At 33.7% G+C, this 22,203-nt stretch overlaps 2 protein-coding genes across 3 annotated transcripts in view; both read left to right on the top strand.

Annotated features, from left to right (window-relative positions):
* The first annotated feature begins 3,471 nt into the window (after nucleotides 1–3,471).
* Nucleotides 3,472–4,702, top strand: LOC111640165 (glutamate receptor ionotropic, delta-2-like). Its single transcript, XM_023386165.1, has 5 exons — nucleotides 3,472–3,525; nucleotides 3,602–3,740; nucleotides 3,810–4,039; nucleotides 4,156–4,409; nucleotides 4,477–4,702. The coding sequence occupies exons 1-5, from the start codon at nucleotides 3,472–3,474 to the stop codon at nucleotides 4,700–4,702; spliced, it is 903 nt and encodes a 300-aa protein (XP_023241933.1).
* A 7,929-nt stretch (nucleotides 4,703–12,631) lies between these two features.
* LOC111640172 (solute carrier family 43 member 3-like) overlaps nucleotides 12,632–22,203 on the top strand; it is a 17,151-nt gene continuing 7,579 nt past the window's right edge. Inside the window, exons 1-10 of one of the 2 annotated variants that reach the window (XM_023386172.1) lie at nucleotides 12,632–12,760; nucleotides 18,972–19,132; nucleotides 19,210–19,256; nucleotides 19,406–19,482; nucleotides 19,613–19,705; nucleotides 20,207–20,471; nucleotides 20,541–20,729; nucleotides 20,816–20,920; nucleotides 21,089–21,284; nucleotides 21,501–21,612. In XM_023386172.1, coding sequence (XP_023241940.1) covers nucleotides 12,653–12,760; nucleotides 18,972–19,132; nucleotides 19,210–19,256; nucleotides 19,406–19,482; nucleotides 19,613–19,705; nucleotides 20,207–20,471; nucleotides 20,541–20,729; nucleotides 20,816–20,920; nucleotides 21,089–21,284; nucleotides 21,501–21,612 — 1,353 coding nt within the window. In that variant the 5' untranslated portion in view covers nucleotides 12,632–12,652. Of the gene's footprint in view, nucleotides 12,761–16,338; nucleotides 16,621–18,971; nucleotides 19,133–19,209; nucleotides 19,257–19,405; nucleotides 19,483–19,612; nucleotides 19,706–20,206; nucleotides 20,472–20,540; nucleotides 20,730–20,815; nucleotides 20,921–21,088; nucleotides 21,285–21,500; nucleotides 21,613–22,203 lie in introns of those variants that run through there. The other variant, XM_023386171.1, reaches the window with a different exon arrangement.

Here is a 22,203-nt window from a genome sequence, read left to right as displayed (position 1 = left end):
ATTATTATTATTAAATGTTCATAAAAATTATGGAGAAAAAAGTAAGTAGAATTGTTAAATAGAATTAAATTAAATTTTGTAACCGTAAATAATATTGTATTTTTCCAGAAAATGATAATTATACCTGGAAAATTGCAGGAGTAGCGGTATTTTGTATTTAATTCTTATTTATATAATTAAATTTAAATTAATTAATTTCGTGATCTTAATTAAACTCTCAGTTTCCTGGAGTAATTCAATTTGACGAATCCAAAACGAAAATTATTGGAGGTTATAAATATGAAATATTCCAAACAATACAGGAAAAATTACAGTTTAGGTGAGAATTATTATAATATCCTATTTATATTTTAAATAATATATTTTCATTTGTATATAGTAGTATATATAATCTTTCCACCGAATGAGCACAAAGGTCCATGCTTTTTTCCACGCTTACAATAGGGACGATCCGGAGGTCCAGAACAGACCATCGAATTAAATGCCGAATCTTTCAAGATGGGGTAGACTGGCCCTTTAAACTCCTCGGCTATCTAGCCAGCAAAATATATACTAATTCAAGAAATTCTTACGCACTAACGTTCAAATAAAACGTTATTAATACAATGTACAGGCAGTGGTAATAAGTGATTGCGATAAGTAATGGTAATAAGCGTAGAGACAATTTTAAACAACGGTATAATTTAAAGGAACGTTATAGGACTTCCTCTTGCCTTGCTCTTGCCTTGCTGTTGTCTTGCTCTTGCCTTGCTCTTGGATACATGTGGGGACATGGTCGAGCATGGAGGCATACAAACACCTTATGCTATCTTGCAACAGATTTGCCAATAGATGTTTCAAATTCCTCTCCAGAACCCTTACACTCATAGACGGCCAAAATATTATTCCATCTGATTTCAAAAATACTCGATGGGCGACAAATGTGAAAATTGGATAGCGAAGGAAGTATACGGTAACGTGATGAAGACCTTGGTCGGACGCACACAGCTATTTTTTAAAATCCCTGTTAAAAATAGCTATTACAGCCTTGTGGTGTAAAAAATATATATAATTCTTTAGACTCAACAATTATTTCTAAATTTATACAAAGATATAAAAGAGCACGAACGAAATAAAGAATTATTTCCTGACAATAAAAGATTTAATCGATAGCATATAAATAGCATATAAAATAACATTACATTATTGGTATGCTTTTGTCCACTTTAGACGTTATTTGAGAACTAGGAATTGTTATACCGAGGGACAATTTCATGTATTATTGCTAATATTGAATAAGTTGCGTGTTATATACTTATAAATTGATTTATAACTGAATATATTAGAACTTTGAATACGTTTTCTCTAGATTGTCACACTGATTTTGACACCTGGCCAAACTGAAATCTTTTCATTTCACTCTCAATACGAAATCGCTCTAGCAACGATCACAATAGATTTGTTTCCAACACTCGAGATTCTATTTAATGTTACAGCAATGGCTTCTAAGGAAATTTTTCTTAAACATTATATATATATATTAACATTATTATTATTAAATGTTCATAAAAATTATGGAGAAAAAAGTAAGTAGAATTGTTAAATAGAATTAAATTAAATTTTGTAACCGTAAATAATATTGTATTTTTCCAGAAAATGATAATTATACCTGGAAAATTGCAGGAGTAGCGGTATTTTGTATTTAATTCTTATTTATATAATTAAATTTAAATTAATTAATTTCGTGATCTTAATTAAACTCTCAGTTTCCTGGAGTAATTCAATTTGACGAATCCAAAACGAAAATTATCGGAGGTTATAAATATGAAATATTCCAAACAATACAGGAAAAATTACAGTTTAGGTGAGAATTATTATAATATCCTATTTATATTTTAAATAATATATTTTCATTTGTATATAGTAGTATATATAATCTTTCCACCGAATGAGCACAAAGGTCCATGCTTTTTTCCACGCTTACAATAGGGACGATCCGGAGGTCCAGAACAGACCATCGAATTAAATGCCGAATCTTTCAAGATGGGGTAGACTGGCCCTTTAAACTCCTCGGCTATCTAGCCAGCAAAATATATACTAATTCAAGAAATTCTTACGCACTAACGTTCAAATAAAACGTTATTAATACAATGTACAGGCAGTGGTAATAAGTGATTGCGATAAGTAATGGTAATAAGCGTAGAGACAATTTTAAACAACGGTATAATTTAAAGGAACGTTATAGGACTTCCTCTTGCCTTGCTCTTGCCTTGCTGTTGTCTTGCTCTTGCCTTGCTCTTGGATACATGTGGGGACATGGTCGAGCATGGAGGCATACAAACGCCTTATGCTATCTTGCAACAGATTTGCCAATAGATGTTTCAAATTCCTCTCCAGAACCCTTACACTCATAGACGGCCAAAATATTATTCCATCTGATTTCAAAAATACTCGATGGGCGACAAATGTGAAAATTGGATAGCGAAGGAAGTATACGGTAACGTGATGAAGACCTTGGTCGGACGCACACAGCTATTTTTTAAAATCCCTGTTAAAAATAGCTATTACAGCCTTGTGGTGTAAAAAATATATATAAGGAGCAGGATTTTCCGAACGTATCGCTGTTCCAACAATATTCCTGGTACCATTAATAGTGCTGACCAAATATCACACGTAATAGTTCCCTAGACATGCGTCAGCAATGGAGACAGTCTGCTGTTCAATAGTAAAGATAGAATTGAAGTGCTCAAGGATCTTCAACACATTAACACGGTGTTCGTATGATCCCAAACATAACTAGAATTCATCGCTACAGATAATACGCGTTAGTCTGTAGCAGTAGTCTATGCTCAGTCACGAACCACTGTAAACCAAGCCAACGATGTAACTTGCTAAGCTAATGGCAAGACGCTTAGCCATTTGCATGTACAGCAATTGCTAAAATTGCTGTACATGCAAATTTATCTATGGTAATTGCTTGCCAATGGTGCAGAAAAAAATCCTGTAGCGGATGTCTCTGCAATGTGGACCAACACGTCTTTGAGCCGTTGCAGGAGTTTTTGTCCGAGTTTTTAGCTCAAACAAATGCCGGTTTACCGAATACTAGCATACCAAATTACTATTGGACAATTCCGGATTACCGGATGTCGAATTAATAAACTTTTACTGTATTTAAGAGAGAACATTTTTAATCTTATATTTACTGTAAACAGATATCAGGTAGTTATGCCGTTGGCAACATCTTATGGAACCAAAACTAAAAATGGAACTTTAACTGGAATCGTTGGACAACTGCAAACAAAAGTATTTTATTATGTTTTCTAAATGGTTTTCCTTTTTAATAATAAATAAATTGCTTTAACTTCATACTAAATGCAATTTTTACAGGAAGCCGATATGTCATTCCTTCCACTCTACGTAACGGATGAATATATCGATGACCTTGTTTATTCCTCACAAGTTACACGTTTTTATATAAAATTCATTACTAAAATGCCTAAAAAGAGATCTAATTGGAGTTCCTTACTTCAGCCTTTTTCAATCCAAGTAACGTTAAATAATTCGTGAAAAAAAAAGAAGGTATATGTTGTATGTAACTATTAACATGAATAATTTCTTTCAGATTTGGTTAATGATATTTGTGACTTCATTAATATTTGGTTTTGTGGTACATAAAATCATAAATTTAGAACATGTTGAATTATTCTCATTGTTACGAAGAAATTTTTTCTGGTATCTCTTTGGAACTTTTGTTTATCAAGGTTAGTTGTTTATCTTAGTATTTTAGTAACAAATAAAATGAAATATTTAATGTTATTCTTGATTTTTAGGCGGAGATATAAGTTATGTTCGAAGACTTCGATCAAGATTTTTAATTGCAATTTGGTTAATCTCGATTATAGTTCTGGTTTGTAGTTACACTGCAACATTAACATCGAATATGAGCTCTCCTGTTATCGAATCCTTACCGACTACTACCGAAGAATTAGCAATTGCTATTCAAAACGGAGAATATTCTTGTGGAACTGTATATAAGAGTCTTATAAATAAAGATTTAATGGTAAATTTTAATTATATTTACTATTAGTTTAATAAATTTTGTTATTATAAAATCAGATATTATTATTGATAAATATTTTCGAAGTATTCTACTAATTGTAAACAACTTCCACACAGTTATCTCCTGTATCAAGCATTAGAATAATAGGAGAACACATCCAAAAGAATAAACATTTTTTTGATGAAGATATATCATGGAAGAAAACAACAACCAGTCATTTCGCTTTGATTTCCACTTCGAAAGCAATCAAGAAATTGTATGGCATTCACGGAACTAATAAATTTCGTGTTTCTAAGGATTCATTATTAAAATATGATTTAGCTTATGCTTTCAGAAAAGATTTCCCGCATAGGAAACAATTCAGTAAAATGTAAGTTATAGTCTATTTTAAATGTTCTAAAATTTAATTTTTAACTTATCTTATCTTTAATCCATAGAATAACTAGATTATTTGATGCCGGTATCATCGATAAACCTAATTCTAACAATCAAGAAGATTACAGAAAAGAAAAGTCTGATGTAGAACCATTAATGCTGAATGACGTCGCTAGTCCATTTGCACTTTTATTTATAGGATATTTTCTCTCATTTTGTTGTTTTATTGTCGAAATTTTTGTTGGAAAAATCAAACCGACTAATAACGTGGGTAAAGAAAATGTTTGAATTAATGGATATAATACACACATGTCCGAAACTTAAGGACAAACACAATTGATACGAGAGAGGAGTGGACCAATCTGCCTCAAGAACACCCGAATCACTTGGTGACGAGCCTGCCACAATGCTGTTAGTGCTACATCCGGCATTGTGTTAGGTTATGTACAGCAGTTGGGCATAGTTTACACGAATGTCCAACTGCTGTACATAACTTTTATTGCTTTGATCTGTAAAATCCTACAAGTTGCTGTGAATTAACATGTCGTTAATCCGGAATCAGCGGAGAGACACTCAGACGAAACACATTGTACTGGTTAAGGTATCTTCGTTTATTCAAGTAATTAATGTACAAATAAGTCTTTACATAACAGTAGGACGAACGTCCGTACGTGTCGACAGATAGAAGTCCGAACAAAGGAACAAGTGAAGACAAAGGGTCATAAAACGTTTCATTTGGTTATTGGGAAGGTCCCTGTTATGGATCAAATTGGTTTGCGTCGAGAGTACCGACACCTCCCCTCAATTTGATATGACGGTGGACCTTCTATGGGTCCGATATCCATGTTGGTGATGCACGACCGGTGCTTGTTCGAAAACAATGGTTTTGTTAGAGCGTCGGCAGGCATCTCGCTGGTCTGTAGATATTTGATGTCTGCGTCTCTGCGTTCGAGAGCCTCTCGGATGAGGTGATGTCGTATCCCGATATGTTTTTGTGCGAGAGTGAAAGTTCGGGTTTCTGGCAAGTTTCTGGACGCTCTGATTGTCGTTGTATATCGTTATGGGATGATCTGATCTTGAGTGAACGTTGCAGAGAAGGTTTTTAAGGTGGATTGCTTCCTTTGCTGCTTCGGTTAGTCCGATGTATTCGGCTTCAGTTGAGCTGAGTGCGACGGTACGTTGTTTTCGTGATTCCCAACTCACTACTGCGCCTGCGGGCATGAATATATAGCCTGTGTAGCTGCGTCGATCATTCGGACATGCTCCCCAATCGGCATCTACATAACCTTCGAGTGGTTTACCTGTTATTTTTTTAATGTGATTCCGTAGTCGGCAGTGCATTTGAGGTAGCGAAGCACTCGTTTTGCTGCTTGCCAGTGGGTATTGTTGTAGCAACTGTTGAATTGGCTCAACATACTGACAGTGTAGGCAATGTCAGGGCGAGTACGACGGCGAGATACATAAGTGTGCCGATAAGGTTTTGGTATGGAATCTTTTCTCTATTCTGCACTTTCAGAAAGGCTTTCTTCTTCGCTAGGTTTTAGCAGTTTGGAATTTCCGTCGAGCGGAGTAGCGATGGGTTTGCATTCTTCCATGCCGAAACGTTTGTTTTTCTTTCTTCCCCTCCTTTTCGGTCTGGGAGAATTCGATACCCAGAGCCCAGTGAATTGGTCCCATGTCGCGCAATCTAAAAATTGTGCCGAGTTCAGATTTTATCTTATTGAGCTTTGCTTTGTCGTTGCACGCTATTATCAAGTCGTCCACATAAATGGCTGCTATGGTGATGTACCCATCATTTTTTGTCATATAGAGGCAAGAGTCGACGGCGATGGGTTGAAATCCCAGTTTATGTAACTGTGAATCCAGTGTTTTATGCCACTGACGATCTGCTTGCTTTAGGCCGTAGATGGCTCTATTTAATTTACATGCCTTAGGTTTTCCATCTTTAAGTTGCTGTGACCATTCAATAGCTCGTTGTCGTACTGCTTTGGGTTCGGATTGGTCGTTTATAATGTTCTCGAGTATTTCATTTAGTTGGCTTGGTATTTTCATGAGGATGTTTTCTTGGATATCACCGTTTAGGAATGCTGTTGTAACGTCGAGTTGGTGGACTTCGAGATCGAGCTCGGCTGCCAGTGCCATGACTGTTCGAATGGAACTGAGTCGGGCTACAGGAGCGAATGTTTCTTCGTAGTCTATACCGCCTTTTTGAGTGTAGCCTTTGGCGACTAATCGTGCTTTGCGTCGCTCCAGCCTTCCGTCGGGATTGAACTTGTTTCGTAAGACCAGTCTGCAGCCGATCGGTTTCCTATTGAGTGGTACGTCAACGATATCCCAAGAATTATTTTCTAGTAATGAGCTGATTTCCCTTTTGATGGCAGCTTTCCATTCGTAGGCTTCGGAGCTGTATATGTTTTGAGGGTCTACCGCGATTTCTAGTTTTTAGTTTGAGCGGTCGTCCTGGTCCTCTTCTCATGGATGGTTGATCTTCCTGTGTTTCAGGGACTTCTGCCATCTGCGTGTGGATGTTGGCAGGTTGATGTGGGGCGTCAGTTTTTGTGTTGTTGACTTGCGTTTGCCGGGTAGTTACCTCTATTGAGTCAAGTCGATTCGTAGTGGTGAGAGAGTTGTTTTCTACAGCAGTCGAGTGGTTGATGAAGTCTTCAAAAATATCGGTGTTTGAAATTTTTTCAATGAACTTGACATCTCGAGAGGTTGTTACGCTCTTTTTATTATCGAGGATAACACGATATGCTTTTGAGGTTTCGGAGTAACCTACAAATGTGCAAGATTGAGCACGTGGATCGAATTTACCCTTACTGGGATTCTTCTTTAGAATGAAGGCTTTTGTTCCGAAGATATGAAAATGGCTGACATCAGGAATTTTTCTTTTGAATAGTTCGTATGGAGTCTTGCCATCTATGCTTTCTGACGGGGATCGGTTTCGAATATGATTGGCTGTAAATATGGCTTCAGCCCAATAGGTGGTAGGAGTGTGTGCATGGATTATCATGCATTGTGCCATCTCTACTAAAGTTCGATTTTTGCGCTCGGCGACTCCATTTTGTTGTGGGGTCCTCGCAGTTGATGTTCGATGTGTGATTCCCTGTCGTCTGAGGAAGGTACTCATTTCCTTGCTACAGTATTCGCCTCCATTGTCGCTCTGGTTGGCTTTGATTTTTAGTCCAGTCTGATTCTCTAGGTAGGCTTTGACGTCTTTTAGCGTCTCAAATAGTTCGTCCTTGGTCTTTAGAAAACATACCTCAGTCCATCGAGTATAATCATCAATAAATGTAACAAAATAAAGTGATCCTCCAAGAGATCTCTTCAGCATAGGTCCGAATATATCCGTGTGAATGATTTCGAGTGGTCGGCTTGTCTGTTTGACAAGGGGATGGGGAAAAGGCAGGCGTGACATCTTTCCCGCAATGCATGTCTCGCACGTATCAAGCATATCTTCCCTGTCGAATTTTAGGCCAGTGACCTCCTCGATCCAACAATTTTCTTAGTGCGGTAGCGTGAAGGTGACCGAATCTTTCGTGCCAGATTCGTAATCCATTTATTGGAGATTTTTCTTGGGAAATGTGGATTCGATCGTTTCGAGGTAATACGTAGTAGAGATTGCCAATGCGGTCCGCTACTGTGGCTGTTGTTCCCTTTGAGTCGATGACTCGTGCTTTGAACTTATCAAATATTACCTTATAGCCTTTGTCGGTTATTTTGGAGACTGATAAGAGGTTTGTGCGAAGCGATGGTACATGGAGAGTGTTTAGCAGGTCAAATGATTGTTCCTGTGTGCCAGTATCAACGTGAATTTGGGCCGTGCCAACTGCATCGATGGATATGGTTTGATCATTAGCGAGATCCAATTTTGTGTAAGAAGTAGTTCGCAAGTCTGAAAATTTTCTTTGGTCAGAACACATGTGCGATGTGGCCCCGCTGTCGAGACACCAAGCATCACATGACATTCCAGTGTGAAAAGTAGACTCACGTGTGAAAAAGGTTCCGCTGTCGAGTTTGCTGGATCTCGGTTGATTTTCTTGTCTCTTATTTTTACGACAATCTCATTCTCTGTGGCCAGGTTTTTTGCAAAAATTACATCGCAGTTTCGATCCTTAATAATGGACGTTAAGCGCATCATTATTTTGCGATTCGCAAGAAGATCGTCCTTCATATTCCTCAAAGATCTTGACTTTTAGGGTTTCGAGCTTCGGAAGGTCGTCTCTCGTTTCTATCGCAGTGCGAAATGTGTTGAAACTGTTGGGTAAGCTGTATAGCAACAACACTGAGAGAAGCTCCTCCAAATCGGTTAGCTTGTCAGCAGTGTCCAGGAATTTGGCAATGTGATCGTGCAGATCTCCTTCTTCATGTAGTTTCGTGAGAATTAAGGTCCTTATTAAGGAGGCCTTCTTCGCTGGTCCCTGAGACTGGTAAATCGATTTGAGTTTGTCCCAAATTTCTTTTGATGTGCTGCAGTTTCGTATATGTTTTAGCTCGGGCGGACTTAACATTAATATCAGACTTGATCTTGCTTTACGGTCGTTTTTTGTCCAGGCGTCGTGTTCCAACCGAGACTCGGGATTACTGGCAATTATGGTGGAACAAGGTACCGCTCCGTTAGCGTATTCCCACACGCCATCTCTTTCGAGTAAGGCTTCAGCTTACTCGAAAGGAGACTCCAAGTATCGTAATTTTCTCGATTTAATAACTCGACTTTAAATGAATTCATCATTTCGGGCGCGAGGATCGATAGACCAAATAATAAAAGGCAAAAGATACGAACCAAGATGTAGAACAAGTTGAACCAAGATCTGGTTGTTCAGTTCAGTTTCCTTGTAGTGTTGGTGTCTGGGCCTATAACCTGTCGTTAATCCGGAATCAGCGGAGAGACACTCAGACGAAACACATTGTACTGGTTAAGGTATTTTCGTTTATTCAAGTAATTAATGTACAAATGAGTCTTTACATAACAGTAGGACGAACGTCCGTACGTGTCGATAGATAGAAGTCCGAACAAAGGAACAAGTGAAGACAAAGGGTCATAAAACGTTTTATTTGGTTATTGGGAAAGTTCCTCTAGTGGTCAAATTGGTTTGCATCGAGAGTACCGACATAACCTGTGTTAGACGTCGAGTAATATAGTTCTTGCTATATTTGTCGTACTCGTCTAAAGTGTCGTCTGCCCTTAAGTTTCGGACACGTGTGCATTTACGTAAGTAGAAAGTAGATTATGTAATTTAGTAATAATATGATAATAGTAATACAAAAATGATAATCTCTGCACTATAGATAATCGAATTATCCATACGAAGTCCGATAACAATTCGAATCCCAATCCACACGGTAATAATTTAACACTTTTAAGTGCATTCGTTTCGTCAGAATAGTGTACTTTTACGTCATTCTGACGTCATTCCTGTATTTTTTGATAACGGAAAAGTGTAAAATGACGTCAAACCGACGTAATAGTAGAATTCATTCTAACAAAACAAATACGATCCTTTCTGGCGGCCATCTTGGTAGCTAATATTTGTTGAAGTATAATAAATGATAAAAATTATACTATTATCACTCCAACAGTTCAGATTTCAGTACGAACGTAATTTATTTTAACTTACTTGTAACAGAGCCAAAAATGTTCACAGTTGACAGGTAATGACTTCCAAGTTTCTCTTTCAAGTCTCCTCTCTACGACTTCTTTTTCCATTTGTTAATTTTATTAAAATGTTTGTAATGATCCCCTTAAAATTTAAAATAGTTTTTCTTATTGTTATGAAATATAATTTAAAAATATGTCCGAAGTTACTATTAATAACATTTCTCATGGCTTAAATAAAATATTAAACATTTATTCCACCAGATGGCAATAAATTGGCATTAACAGATGTTTCTTGTTTTTCTGTGTTACGATACAAGTGTTGCCACTCTTATTGTTTGACTACGTCACAAAACTTTTACGAGGACGAAATTAAAAAGCTTTCGATGGTTTATTAGCTTAAATTACATTTAATAGCTAAAGTAATATACAATTTAAACTTTTTTAGAGTATAAAAAATATCAGTTTAATGAAGATTTTTAAAATATTATACACGTATTTAATTAACAATTGTCGCTAATGGTAATGAATGGTAAAAATTAGACTTTTATATCGTCAAATCTGTTGGATAATCAAGTAAGCCTCCTATGAAAATTGGCTCTTATTTAAGTATTAGACATTTAAAGGAAACCCAGAAAAATCCACGTGGACAATTTGTTGTCGGGAGCAAACCCGCGACTAACGACCAGTGTTCCTAGATAAAGCAAAATTGTTTAGTAAATAATTCAGTTAGATTTGATGCATTAAAGCAGGGGTGTCCAACCTTTTCGTTCCTCTGGGCCACATTGGAAGAAGTCATGGAGTTTTGGGCCACAAGTATATATAATATATTTATGACCCAATCCTTAAATATACTTGTATATTTAAGGATTAGCATGTCTAGATTATAGTAATAAGTATTAAAACATTATCACGAAAAAGGATATTTTAAAAAATTACTTCTACAGACCTTTCCAATTTTTACTTAGAAATAAATAAATTCATCTATTTATAAAGGAGACAGACAAAAATTTACTTGAAAAAACACAATTATTTGTTTTATTTTGGTCTCTAATTAATAAAAAACGACGAAACACCATTTTAAAGTACATTTTTATTCGACTAATATATTTATAAATAATATGTAGCCCAGAAAGTAGCCAATGCGCAAAATGATAATTTTTACGCCAAATTAAAAAAAGGGTAGCCAAATTTGTCGCAAAGTAGCCAAATCGTGCAATGCTGGAAAGAATACTAAATAATGCTGGAGTTGGAACTCAAAGGATTATAGACCCAAATTTGAGAAAAGGAGAGAAAGGCCAAAAGATAAAAGTAGTGAGGAAGGTTGGAAAATTAAGATCAATATTTGCATAACAGAAGGTCTATTTAACCTTTCTCACTACTTTTTATCTTTTGGCCTTTCTCTCCTTTTTTCAAATTTGGGTCTTATAATCCTTTGAGTCACAACTTCAGCTTTATTTAGTATTCCTTCGTCATTCACACATCTCCAAGTATTTGAAAATATCTCCTTTTCACTCAAAAATAAAATATGTATAAAAGTTTACGGCTTTGTGAAACTTCTTTTTTGAGTTTATGCCGTCGAAATAAATAAATAAAACGAAAATAAAACATTTCTCGGTTTTGTTTACACGTTTATTGGGCCACATTGGAACTTGCCTTGGGCCACATGCGGCCCGCGGGCCGCGGGTTCAACACCCCTGCATTAAAGTGTATAATGTGATATTTTAAATCAGAGTTGTTTGTTGATTATACAATAAAGCATTTTTATTTATTATTACAACTAGCAGATAGGCCAGGCGTTGCTCGGGCAAAAAGTAACGATAGCGAAGATTAAGATTATTACGTTATAGTCAATCTTACCCGTTTTCAAAGAATGCAAGAATTAGGTCCCCCTGTTTCCGGACTAATTGGAGAATGTTTAGATGGATTATAAAATGTTCGATTTCTCGCAAAAACGAAAATAAACTGCATCTGCGTCTGTAAATCTTGCACGTCGCTTTATCTTAACACTTCCATTGTTGACACTTCCATTCTTAACACTTCCATTCCATTCTTAATACTTCTTTTGTTGACACTTCAATTATTACTTAACACTTCCATTGTCGAAGCCTTAATCCTGTCCCTCTTCCCCCNTGTAGGAGGAAATTCACCTGTTTTATCAATCTAGGGACCCCCTTTTCCAAATTTTAATATCAACTTAAATTAATTAGAATAAAACGGTTTATTATCCAACTATCAGAAATCTCACAACATGCCAAAGAAAAGAGGAAAGAGCAATTAAATAATCGAAGATTATAAAAGATATATATAGAAATGAAGAACATTGCATCCCCCTTGTTTTCGGCAATGTTTACATATTAAATGAAGAACTTAGTCAAAGCAATCGATAAACAAACAATGACTAAGAGCAAAAATGAGTCATGTCAACTCAGAGATAAGAAAACACCAACTCAGAGATGACTCTACAAAAGCTCGACGTCATCACCAAATAAGAAAACACTGCCTCAGCTACAATGATGACACTGCCAATGAATCATTCATTACCCTACGATGAACTTTCTCATGCTGGAAGGGTTTAAAAGGAGAGCTCCAACCAGAGAAAGTTCAGTTAGAGATGGGGACACAGTCCAGTCAGAGAAAGAATGGTTCAAGAGAGGACGACTCAAAAACGAGCAAGCACAACGACGAAGTGCAGCGAACACCAGAAATCTCCGCAGTCTTGGCCGTCAGGTCCACATCTTGTTTATCTGGTATGTTGTGATTCGCGTAAATTCGAATACCCCCGTTAGGCAACCCCCTCGTTGTATAGATAAAAATAGGCAAATTTCCAAAATCGGCTTTCATAATTCTGTTGTAAACTTTCGTTTATGTTAATAAATGCCCTTAAATTGATTATATCTGACTCTGCATTCTTCCTCCTGAGAGGTTCATTCCTGAACTTCGGAATGACTCTTACCCTCGCGCCTTAATCATCCATTTCATCTCAAACGGCGGTGTGTCCGATAAAACACACTTGGTGGCAGGACTCTACCCAAAAAAGTACGTAATAAATCTTTACGGCCCCCTAACCCCACACTCCTAACAAACTTTATCGTGGGTAATTCTTATAATCTATATTAACTCTTTTAATTTACGATGGAAGAAGCCACGATAGTAGAGGAAATAAATAAGCGATTTGCTTCTTTTTTAAGGTTTTGGCTGTGGCCTCATAAAACGGCTTTAATACAGATGGATATGCAAACCAATGACATAGTCTACTTCAAATGAAACCAGCTGTATTATTATTGGTTTGCTTATCCAGCTGTATTAATTCTGGTTGTAACCTCTTTGGTTGTCACGCCATCTTCAGCAGATGCTTTTTCTATGGGAAAAACATTTTCGAGAATTTTTGTAAAGGGATTTTCTTATACAAAAAAGTGCTAAATTAGATATGAATAACAAAAAAAACCCTTTAATCTGCTTTAATAGGCAATGCGTCCAATGATCTGGATTGAAACACAGGTCAAAACCTCAGAAATTTTCAAGAGTGGTAGGATATGGCTATGTTGTCTCTGTTCCTCACCAGCCTGTTGCTCCATTGTAACTTGACCGAATGGCATTAAAAATATTTAAAGAATTTATAATTAATAATTAAACAAATAACATTATATTAGTCAATGCAGTACGAATTTGGCGTTAGCCTTGGCCTTCGGCATCGAAATTTTGAAATGAAGGGGGAGATACTACGTTGAAAAGGGCGACATTCGTTAGAGGTTGAGAAACACTGGGAAACTGGCCTTATTTAGGTGTTACAAACGTAAAGAACACCAAGAAAACTCCACGTGGCCAACCCGTTGGTGAGGCGCAAAACCACTACCAACTAACAGTGTTCAGTGGTTTTATCCATTGACCACTGGTGGACATATTAGTTCGAAGATTCTCTTTTCCTAGTACTGCACCCGGTCATACTTTAAGAAACGAACTGTTCTGTACTACGTTATGCGGTTTCTGCTTCGGCTTGCCACTCTGAGGCATTGGATGGAGTTCGGGCTTAATTTTTTACGATTGCTGGCTATCTCGAGGATTTAAATTGTGAATGAGGTTGGATGAGGTGGCTGCTCCTCGGGAACAGCTACCTCATCCTCAGATTTTGCAATATGTGTTGGTTGCCGGATTCAGTTAAAGAAGCTGCGACCATTCCCGTTGATCTTTTGTTAGCAGAGTATTAGATAGGTTGGTCTTATCTTTCAGCTTTCAGTCTATTCCACATTTGTGAGGCCCTGGAAATAGCCCCTGCCCCTAAAAAAAAGAANATTTCTCTTCTTTATTTGCTCTTGAATCTAACAATTAATACTAAATATAATTAATTTTAAAAAATTATATCTTTATTAATAATGTCTGTGATTAAATTCAGTTAATTTATTCATGTTATACATTATTAATTTGATGAATTTACCTAGTAGTAATACCTCTACCATGACTCTTCTCTTGCCTTTTATTATTCCTTTAACTGGTTTTAATTTAAAGGCATTCGTATTAGTACACTTTATCTGTTTAGAAAAATGTTTTTAAAAATTTTTTTCCTAAATTTTAATTTATTTTAAACGTAAATAGTAAGCATCTAGAGAGTTTATACTTATAACCTTAAAGGCTATAGATGCAGTTCCTCCATTTTTAAGAGCAAAGGACTTCCTTGTTTCTCCTTCTTTCACATTAAATACTAGTTCTTCGGGTCTTAAAATTAGAAATTAATTAATTATATATTTTTAAATGAATATTATAATATTTAATTCACTCACTCAACTATAATTCTGTTCTTCTTTTTGTTACAACGAGACATTTTTGGACAAATTATTTTATTTCTGACAAAATCTTTCTTTAATAAAGTAAAATATTTTAAAATAGCATATGCTAAATATAGATAAAAAGCTATTTTAAAATGACTTTTTCTAACAATAAAAGTAATAATTGATTACATTATTGCTTATTATAAAACAATAAAGTCAATGCGCATTATACTTAGCTTAGGCATGTACATTAATTACACGTACAGTTTAAGTAGAAGGAGTCGAAAAAATACATCATTACACACTATGGGAAGGATGAGGATCTAATCATTGTTTATTTGTACTTTTTAATGTAGTAGTGGCATATGAATTTGTTATTATAAACCTATTTTAAAAAAGCATATTTAAGACACAACACCCAAGAGATGCTTGTAAGAAATTTCACATCAAAGTGGGTTGCAAGCTTTTAATACATATTACTTACATCGATATAACCAATAGCAGACAATCTGCATCAGTAGTGTGCACGCAAACGCAAACTCCTCTCACCATACTAAAAATACACACCTCAGACGTCACAGAAAACAACACACAAAATATACTATGACCAGGCCATAATCACAGACGAAACAATCTATTACAAATGATCACACATCTCATTCACTGATCAACAAAACAAAATTTGGTTAATGTTTACCTAGGTAGTCCAAGATGGCCGCACAGTGGGGACCCACGTTCTAACCTAACCTAACCTATTCTAATAAATTAACAAAATTTTCCTTTCTTCATATAATTAATTTTTTGAGTTATTTTACATCTTACGTTAGTAATTTTGTTAATTTATTAGAATAGGTTAGGTTAGGTTAGAACGTGGGTCCCCACTGTGCGGCCATCTTGGACTACCTAGGTAAACATTAACCCAAAATTTCATACATCATAGATATAACCGTATCACTCACAACGTACAAATACAACGTACTGTACACTACACAAAAGTCTAGAAACACATCAACAGCACATATATGACATTCAAAATGCTAGCATACGTAAACCAGGAAATTGAACATAGATAAACATACACGAAAAACACGTAAATATAATAATAGCTTGTTCTGTATTTATGCCTGGTCTGGCATAGCATTATGCACCAGTGTTTTTCTGCGTGCAGAATCTATTACTTCTATAAATAAAAAGAGCATATATTAATTGATATAAATAATAATGTTGAGTAATTTCAGTTCAGATATTAAATTTGTAAACATTATAACATTATTAAATAAATATTTACAGTAAATTTTACCCTTGAAATAATTAAAATTATCATTATACAGTATACATACAATAAAACCTGTTTAAAACGGAAACCTGAATAAACCGGAATCGCACGATACCGAATATTTTTTTTTCCAGTTTGGAAAGGTTTACGTTTTGTACAGGTTTTACTGTAAAAGAATCCTTTAATTTACATTAATTTTATTTTTATTACGTTTATAACGAGTGCATCGACATCAGAAAATAAACTTTACGTCTTTTATTTTTTTTTAAACGTTAATTACTTCCATTAATAACAGATGGTGCTGTTCGATATTGAAACTTTCGTAGTAACAATACAATGTGTTTCACGTCTATCTGTTCGTGAATGTAAGATAAGTTTTTATTAGTCGAAATTTCGTGAATTAACAGTGGGAAACATGAAGCCAGAAGAGTATAGCAAATCTCGGAAATTCTTAATAATGTTTGTGGGATTCGTAGAGACTTTATTGTTTAGTGGTGTTCTATTCGGATGGGCGGATTTGGTGTATTTGATGAAGTTAGAAGGAGTCTTTTCGTCTCGATGTCGAGAGGTAAATGCTCATTTTTTTCTTCTCATTTAAAGCCTGAGAAGGTTTATAAATTATCTAAATTTAGTTTTCGGTAACGAAACAGAATTTTGATATTAACTCTCGAGTGCATTATTAAGGTCTACGGAACAGGTGTTATCGTTTTTTTTGTTTTATAACATCATAAATCACAAAATATTTAGATATTTTTAATTATTATCTCGCACACAAATGGTGTTTTTCGCATCGCCGTGACTAGATAAGTGTTTAATTATTTTGTAAAATATAGAATAATTTTTTAAAATTTAATTTTATAACCAAAAAAAAAAGTTCAATTTTCTTAAGCTGTAACGTTAATTGGTTTGAAACAGGATGTAAATGAGTGTTTTGCGATAAACTACGTGCAGGATGTAAACTTTGTGTTAGTCTTATACCGGTTGCACTTTTTGTTATACTTTCTTAATAAAATGTCTACCGGAAATTTAATTTAAAATTAGTTGTATCGAGGGTTATTTCGATGGATTTGTTCGTCTCCCAATGAAGTAAAACACGTAATATTCTTAATTACGTGTTAATCTAATTCACTTGTCATTTAATTAGGTTAATTAAAGATGTATATTTTTGCTCGTATTACTAGAATTTTATAGTATGCTTAATACTCAAAATGTCATTATCAAATTCTTCCAAATGGATGAAGTTTTGGCTTAATTCAAGCTCTGAATGATACGTTTAGGACCTTAACAGAGCTGTAGAGTATACTCATAGGAACAAAAAAAGTCAAAGGAACCATTATATTGGGGATATTCTTTCGTATCTTATCATTATTAATGATTAACAAGTTACGTTTTAAGTGTGTTAGCTCCTGTAGAACTTAATTATTGTTGTTTCATTGTGTTTTAGTGTGTTTAATTTACATATTTTTTGCTATAATTCTTGCTTATTTATTCAGTTTGATTTCTTCTTAAACATAGCATTTACATTACATTAAAAATTACTCTAAATTATAGGACTGTACACATTATATATTTAATTTAACAACGTATTTCTAATACAGTTTCATTTTCGAAAAATAGTCACTCAATTTTATACTGCTAAAAATATATTATTTACAGTAATACAATATATTTAATACTCTTGCAATATTATTAGGGATGCTTTTATGTTTGGATAATTTCCCGCTGTGAAACATTCGAGGAAAACCTGTCACCTGTATTAAATCAATATAACCACTTTAGAAACGATAAGCTAGATTCTATGCAAGTGGATAAATGTAATTTTTTCTGGAATTATAGTTTAGATAATGAAGCAAAATATAGATTCTATCCTCAGTTTCTTTGAATAAATTTATCTAGAAATTTAATCTAAATTTAACATACGCACTGTAAATTTTTGTTGTACAGCTGTATTTACAGTGTTATTTACACTGTAAAGCTACATTTCTTTTATCAGAATAGTGTACCTTTGTGTACACAATTTGACGTCGTTTTATATTTCCTCATTACAAAATATTATAAAATGTCAAGACGCTTAATTTTCAGGGTGGAGACGAGTTTTGTATAAAAAGAAAATTATAAATGCTCTCTATTTTCAACCATTTTGCAAGGAAGTTTGTATATTAGAGGGGGGGTCGATGCAAGGACAAAAAGCACAGGAAGGTTCGAAGTTCGTGAACTAAATCGTGCCTCCCCCAAACACACACAAACATCTATACCTACAGAAAAATATTCTACTTTCCCTGTCTTATAACAGTCGTAAAAGTAAAGATTATATTATGATTCCAAATTAGCGTACAATACATTATATTATAACATACACTTTTGCATACAATTGATGTCATTATCACGCTTTTGGTAGTATTGGTAGTCTGCTAGAGCTTATAATGTATTGGTATAATTCGTGTTAATCAATTTCTCAATGCATTATGAAAATGTACTGTAATCCTCTTTCGTCACAGGCTATGACATATTTTTTTTAGAAAAGATTGCTTTTAAATTATTATTTACAAATTAACATATTTTTAATTGAATTTCTACCATAATGTTTATAAATTAAACAATAAAAAAACTATTTCCCTATATGAAACGAACAGCCGGATTCTTTATTGGGCTATAATGTTAAATAATACTTAAGCAAGTTGGCATGAGGGAGGCAACGTGGCCGCCATCTGTTGTTAAATGTATTAAACAATTAAGCAATTTTATTTATGTTTTAATTATTTTTTGTTAGATGTATTTTGTCATTTTTATATATAACACTTTTATATTTTATTGTATATATTCCTCAGTTATGGAAATATTAACTTTAAAAATAATAATGTAATAATAAAACATTGTTCTTATAACTTGATCAGTATGGAATTTTATTTTAAAATTCAGGAATACCTTACTACTGTAAATGGAACCAGAATATGCCAAGAACAAGATAATTTATTCGATTTAGCTTTTACTCTTGTAACGTTTTCGAAAGGTTCAGCTTCCATTCTAATTGGTTTACTACTCGATCATTTTGGCCTGCGTGTATCAAGGCTGCTAGCAAAGTTTGTAATTTTTAATATAAATCTCTATTCATTTTTTTAGTGTTTATAAAATTACTAATTTAGTGTTTCGTGTTTAGCGTACAAGTAACAACAGGATGGTTTCTAATCGGTTATTCTGCCAAATGTAAGTTTCTTTCTTTATTTGAAATGTTCCTATTAAATATATTATTATATACAATATTCAGTATATCAGTAATAACAGTTAATTTACTTTATTCCTCTTGTATGATAATGTTTTCTATTAATCTTTTATTTTATTATTATATCTTTTAGCAAATCCTTACCTTTTATTTCCTGGTTGTTTATTACTTGGACTTGGAGGGAGTCAAATTCGAATGAATAATTTCTTAGTAAGTAAAGATTTTTCTGTTAGTAAAAGAGATTTATACGCTATAAACATATAACAAAGGTTTTTTTAAAATTCAGAACATTAATTTATAAATATTTAACTTCTTCTTTTTATGCTTTGTTGTATTTCAGATTGCAAATTTATTTCCAAGCCAAAAATCATCTGTTATCTCTCTCTACAATGGAGCATTCTGTGCTTCGGCAGCTATATTCCTCATAGCTAAAGTAAGAGATAGTATTAAAATTGCTATAAATTATATTTCTCATATATACTTATACAAGTGTGACCGAAAATTTACTTGCCAAATGAGGGTAATCATTATTCTTATTATTTCAGATGCAATAACGACCGGAACTAATCATGCTGACTCCTGAACGAGTGGAGTTTTTCATCCAAGATACTGAATGTTTTCTTAAATTTTGAGCCTTTACATCAAACTGTTGGCAATATTCTTGCAAGTATATTGCCAACAGCTTGATGTGAAGGCCCGTGTTGTACTATGATTGTCTCCAAACAATAAAGCAAGCTCCACTCGTTGTTCAAGGGTTAGCGTGATTACTTCCTGTCATTATTGCCCCTGAAACAATAAGAACAGTGATTATCCCCAATTGGACTTTTTGGCCAATTTCTTACTTTTGTGATAATTTAAAATTCTGTTTTGCTATTTAATATTAAATGTTTTAATGAAAAACAATAAAATTAATAATTATTTTTCCTATTTTAAGTGTATGTATCCCTACGGTTTTGATATGAAAACATCATGCGTTTTCTTGGCTGGGTTATCTGGCTTAATGCTCATCCCTACAATGTTTTTACTTCCTGTAAATACGATCGAAACTTCTGATGATGATTCCCCCGATATCTTTGATAGTTCCATGATTGTATCAGAGAAATCTTCATCAATTCATAAAAATGAATCTGCCGATTCCATTGATAACACGGCTGAAAATAATTTGGAAAAATCAGCAATTACTACTACAAAGACAAAAGGTAATGCTTAGGCTAATATTTTAAAGTTATGCTAAACCAGTTCTTACTTTCAGTGTTTACTTTTCATAGATTATGGAAGTACTAGTGAAAATAAATCATATGTTATCAAACCTGATTCACATAATCTTCAGCAGTCATTTTTATCTTTGGATTATTTACTTCATCTTATCTGGTCATGTGTCTTAGGTTTAGGTCTCGCCGTGTATGGAGGAACTTTCGATCATTGGGTAGAAAGTATTACAGACGATGTTGTAACTGGTGATTATAAATTTATAATTTGTAACATTAACAAGTGCTCTATGAATTTATAATAGTAATTAAGATGTTTCTTTTATTTTTTTTAGTGAGCAATTTGATAGAATGGTTTGGTTTCTGTCATATTCCAATGCTTTTAATCGCACCCTTAGCGGGAATGTGGTTAGATTACGGCCTCAATGCAGCAAAGAATGGTAATTTTAAATTCAAATAAAATACGAATATTTAATTATGTTTTCTAAAAGTAGCTTCATAGTAATTTCAGTCGTATTCTGTATTACTTTAACGCTTCATTTATATTACTCGTAATTGTTTCATATTTAAATTTCTAAAAAAAAATATGTTAATTATATTATTAACAGAAGACGATCCGGTTAAAAGAATTAAGATGGCAAGGTCAACAGTATTTTGGTGTTTGTTTTTAACAACGGTAGTTCAGTTAATACAAATTATATGCATGTTTTTCAACTCTGTTCATATTGTATATGCAAGCTTGTTCATTTTTATATTTAATCGACCATTAGTAAATGCTCTTAGTGTAGTTTATCTTCGAATTTGGTAAGTTCTAATACAAAATATTGTTTTTCTATAAAAAGGTGTGTGCAGGGCTTTAAAGAAAAAACACTACTGAATAATCGGTGTTTTTTTTTTTGGCAATAGTAGCAAAACCCCGTGCACACCTTTTAATTCTATGATTTTAAAAATTTATACTTTAATATTTTTTAACTCGAAATTTGAAGAAAAAAATATCTTTTTTATAATTTTATATTTCAGTTTTCCATCGAAGCAGTTTAATTGCTTACTAGGAATATTAGGAACAACGGCAGCTATATTTTCACTTGTTCAATTCCCAATATTTGTTTGGTTTGGATCTGATGCTTTTGCTGTAAGTTTTTTTATAAAATCTATCAAATATTAACTTTCTTATTATGATAATTCATGTATTTCAGTATTTTCTACAAGTGTTAATCAAGCTTTTACATCATTTGCGATTTAAATCGGTAATTATATCGAACTGAAGGATTCAGTCATTATGGTCCTTAAACTATCGCCTTTTACTTTTCCCTGCTGTTATGTAAACATAACAAGGGATATATCTTTATAATAACTAAAAATATAAAAGTGTGTTTTTATAACAAAATCTCATAATAAGTGGCTCCGCGTACAATTTAAATTTATTTATTTGGATTAATAATATAAAAGTTATTTTTTAAATAAAATCTTTTAACAGCTGGAAAAGTTACGTATTTTTTTTTTTTTTTTTTAGATACTTAAATATATTTATCATTTTCATAAGTTATAGACTGGGACAATGCGTTTTGTATGTTTCATCCACTCTTGTGGGATGAAACATACAAAATTAAACATGGTTAATTAAATTTTGGACTACAATTTATATTTATACAATAATAATATGAAATATGCTTTTTTTTAATTATGTTAAATATATATATATATATATATATTAATAAAGAAA

Source organism: Centruroides sculpturatus, unplaced genomic scaffold, assembly GCF_000671375.1.
Source record: "Centruroides sculpturatus isolate CEXI.00-Female unplaced genomic scaffold, Cexi_2.0 scaffold1064, whole genome shotgun sequence".
Classification (NCBI taxonomy): domain Eukaryota; kingdom Metazoa; phylum Arthropoda; class Arachnida; order Scorpiones; family Buthidae; genus Centruroides; species Centruroides sculpturatus.
The sequence above is the reverse complement of the archived record's forward strand: the minus strand, read 5'-3'. Positions and strand labels throughout refer to the sequence as shown.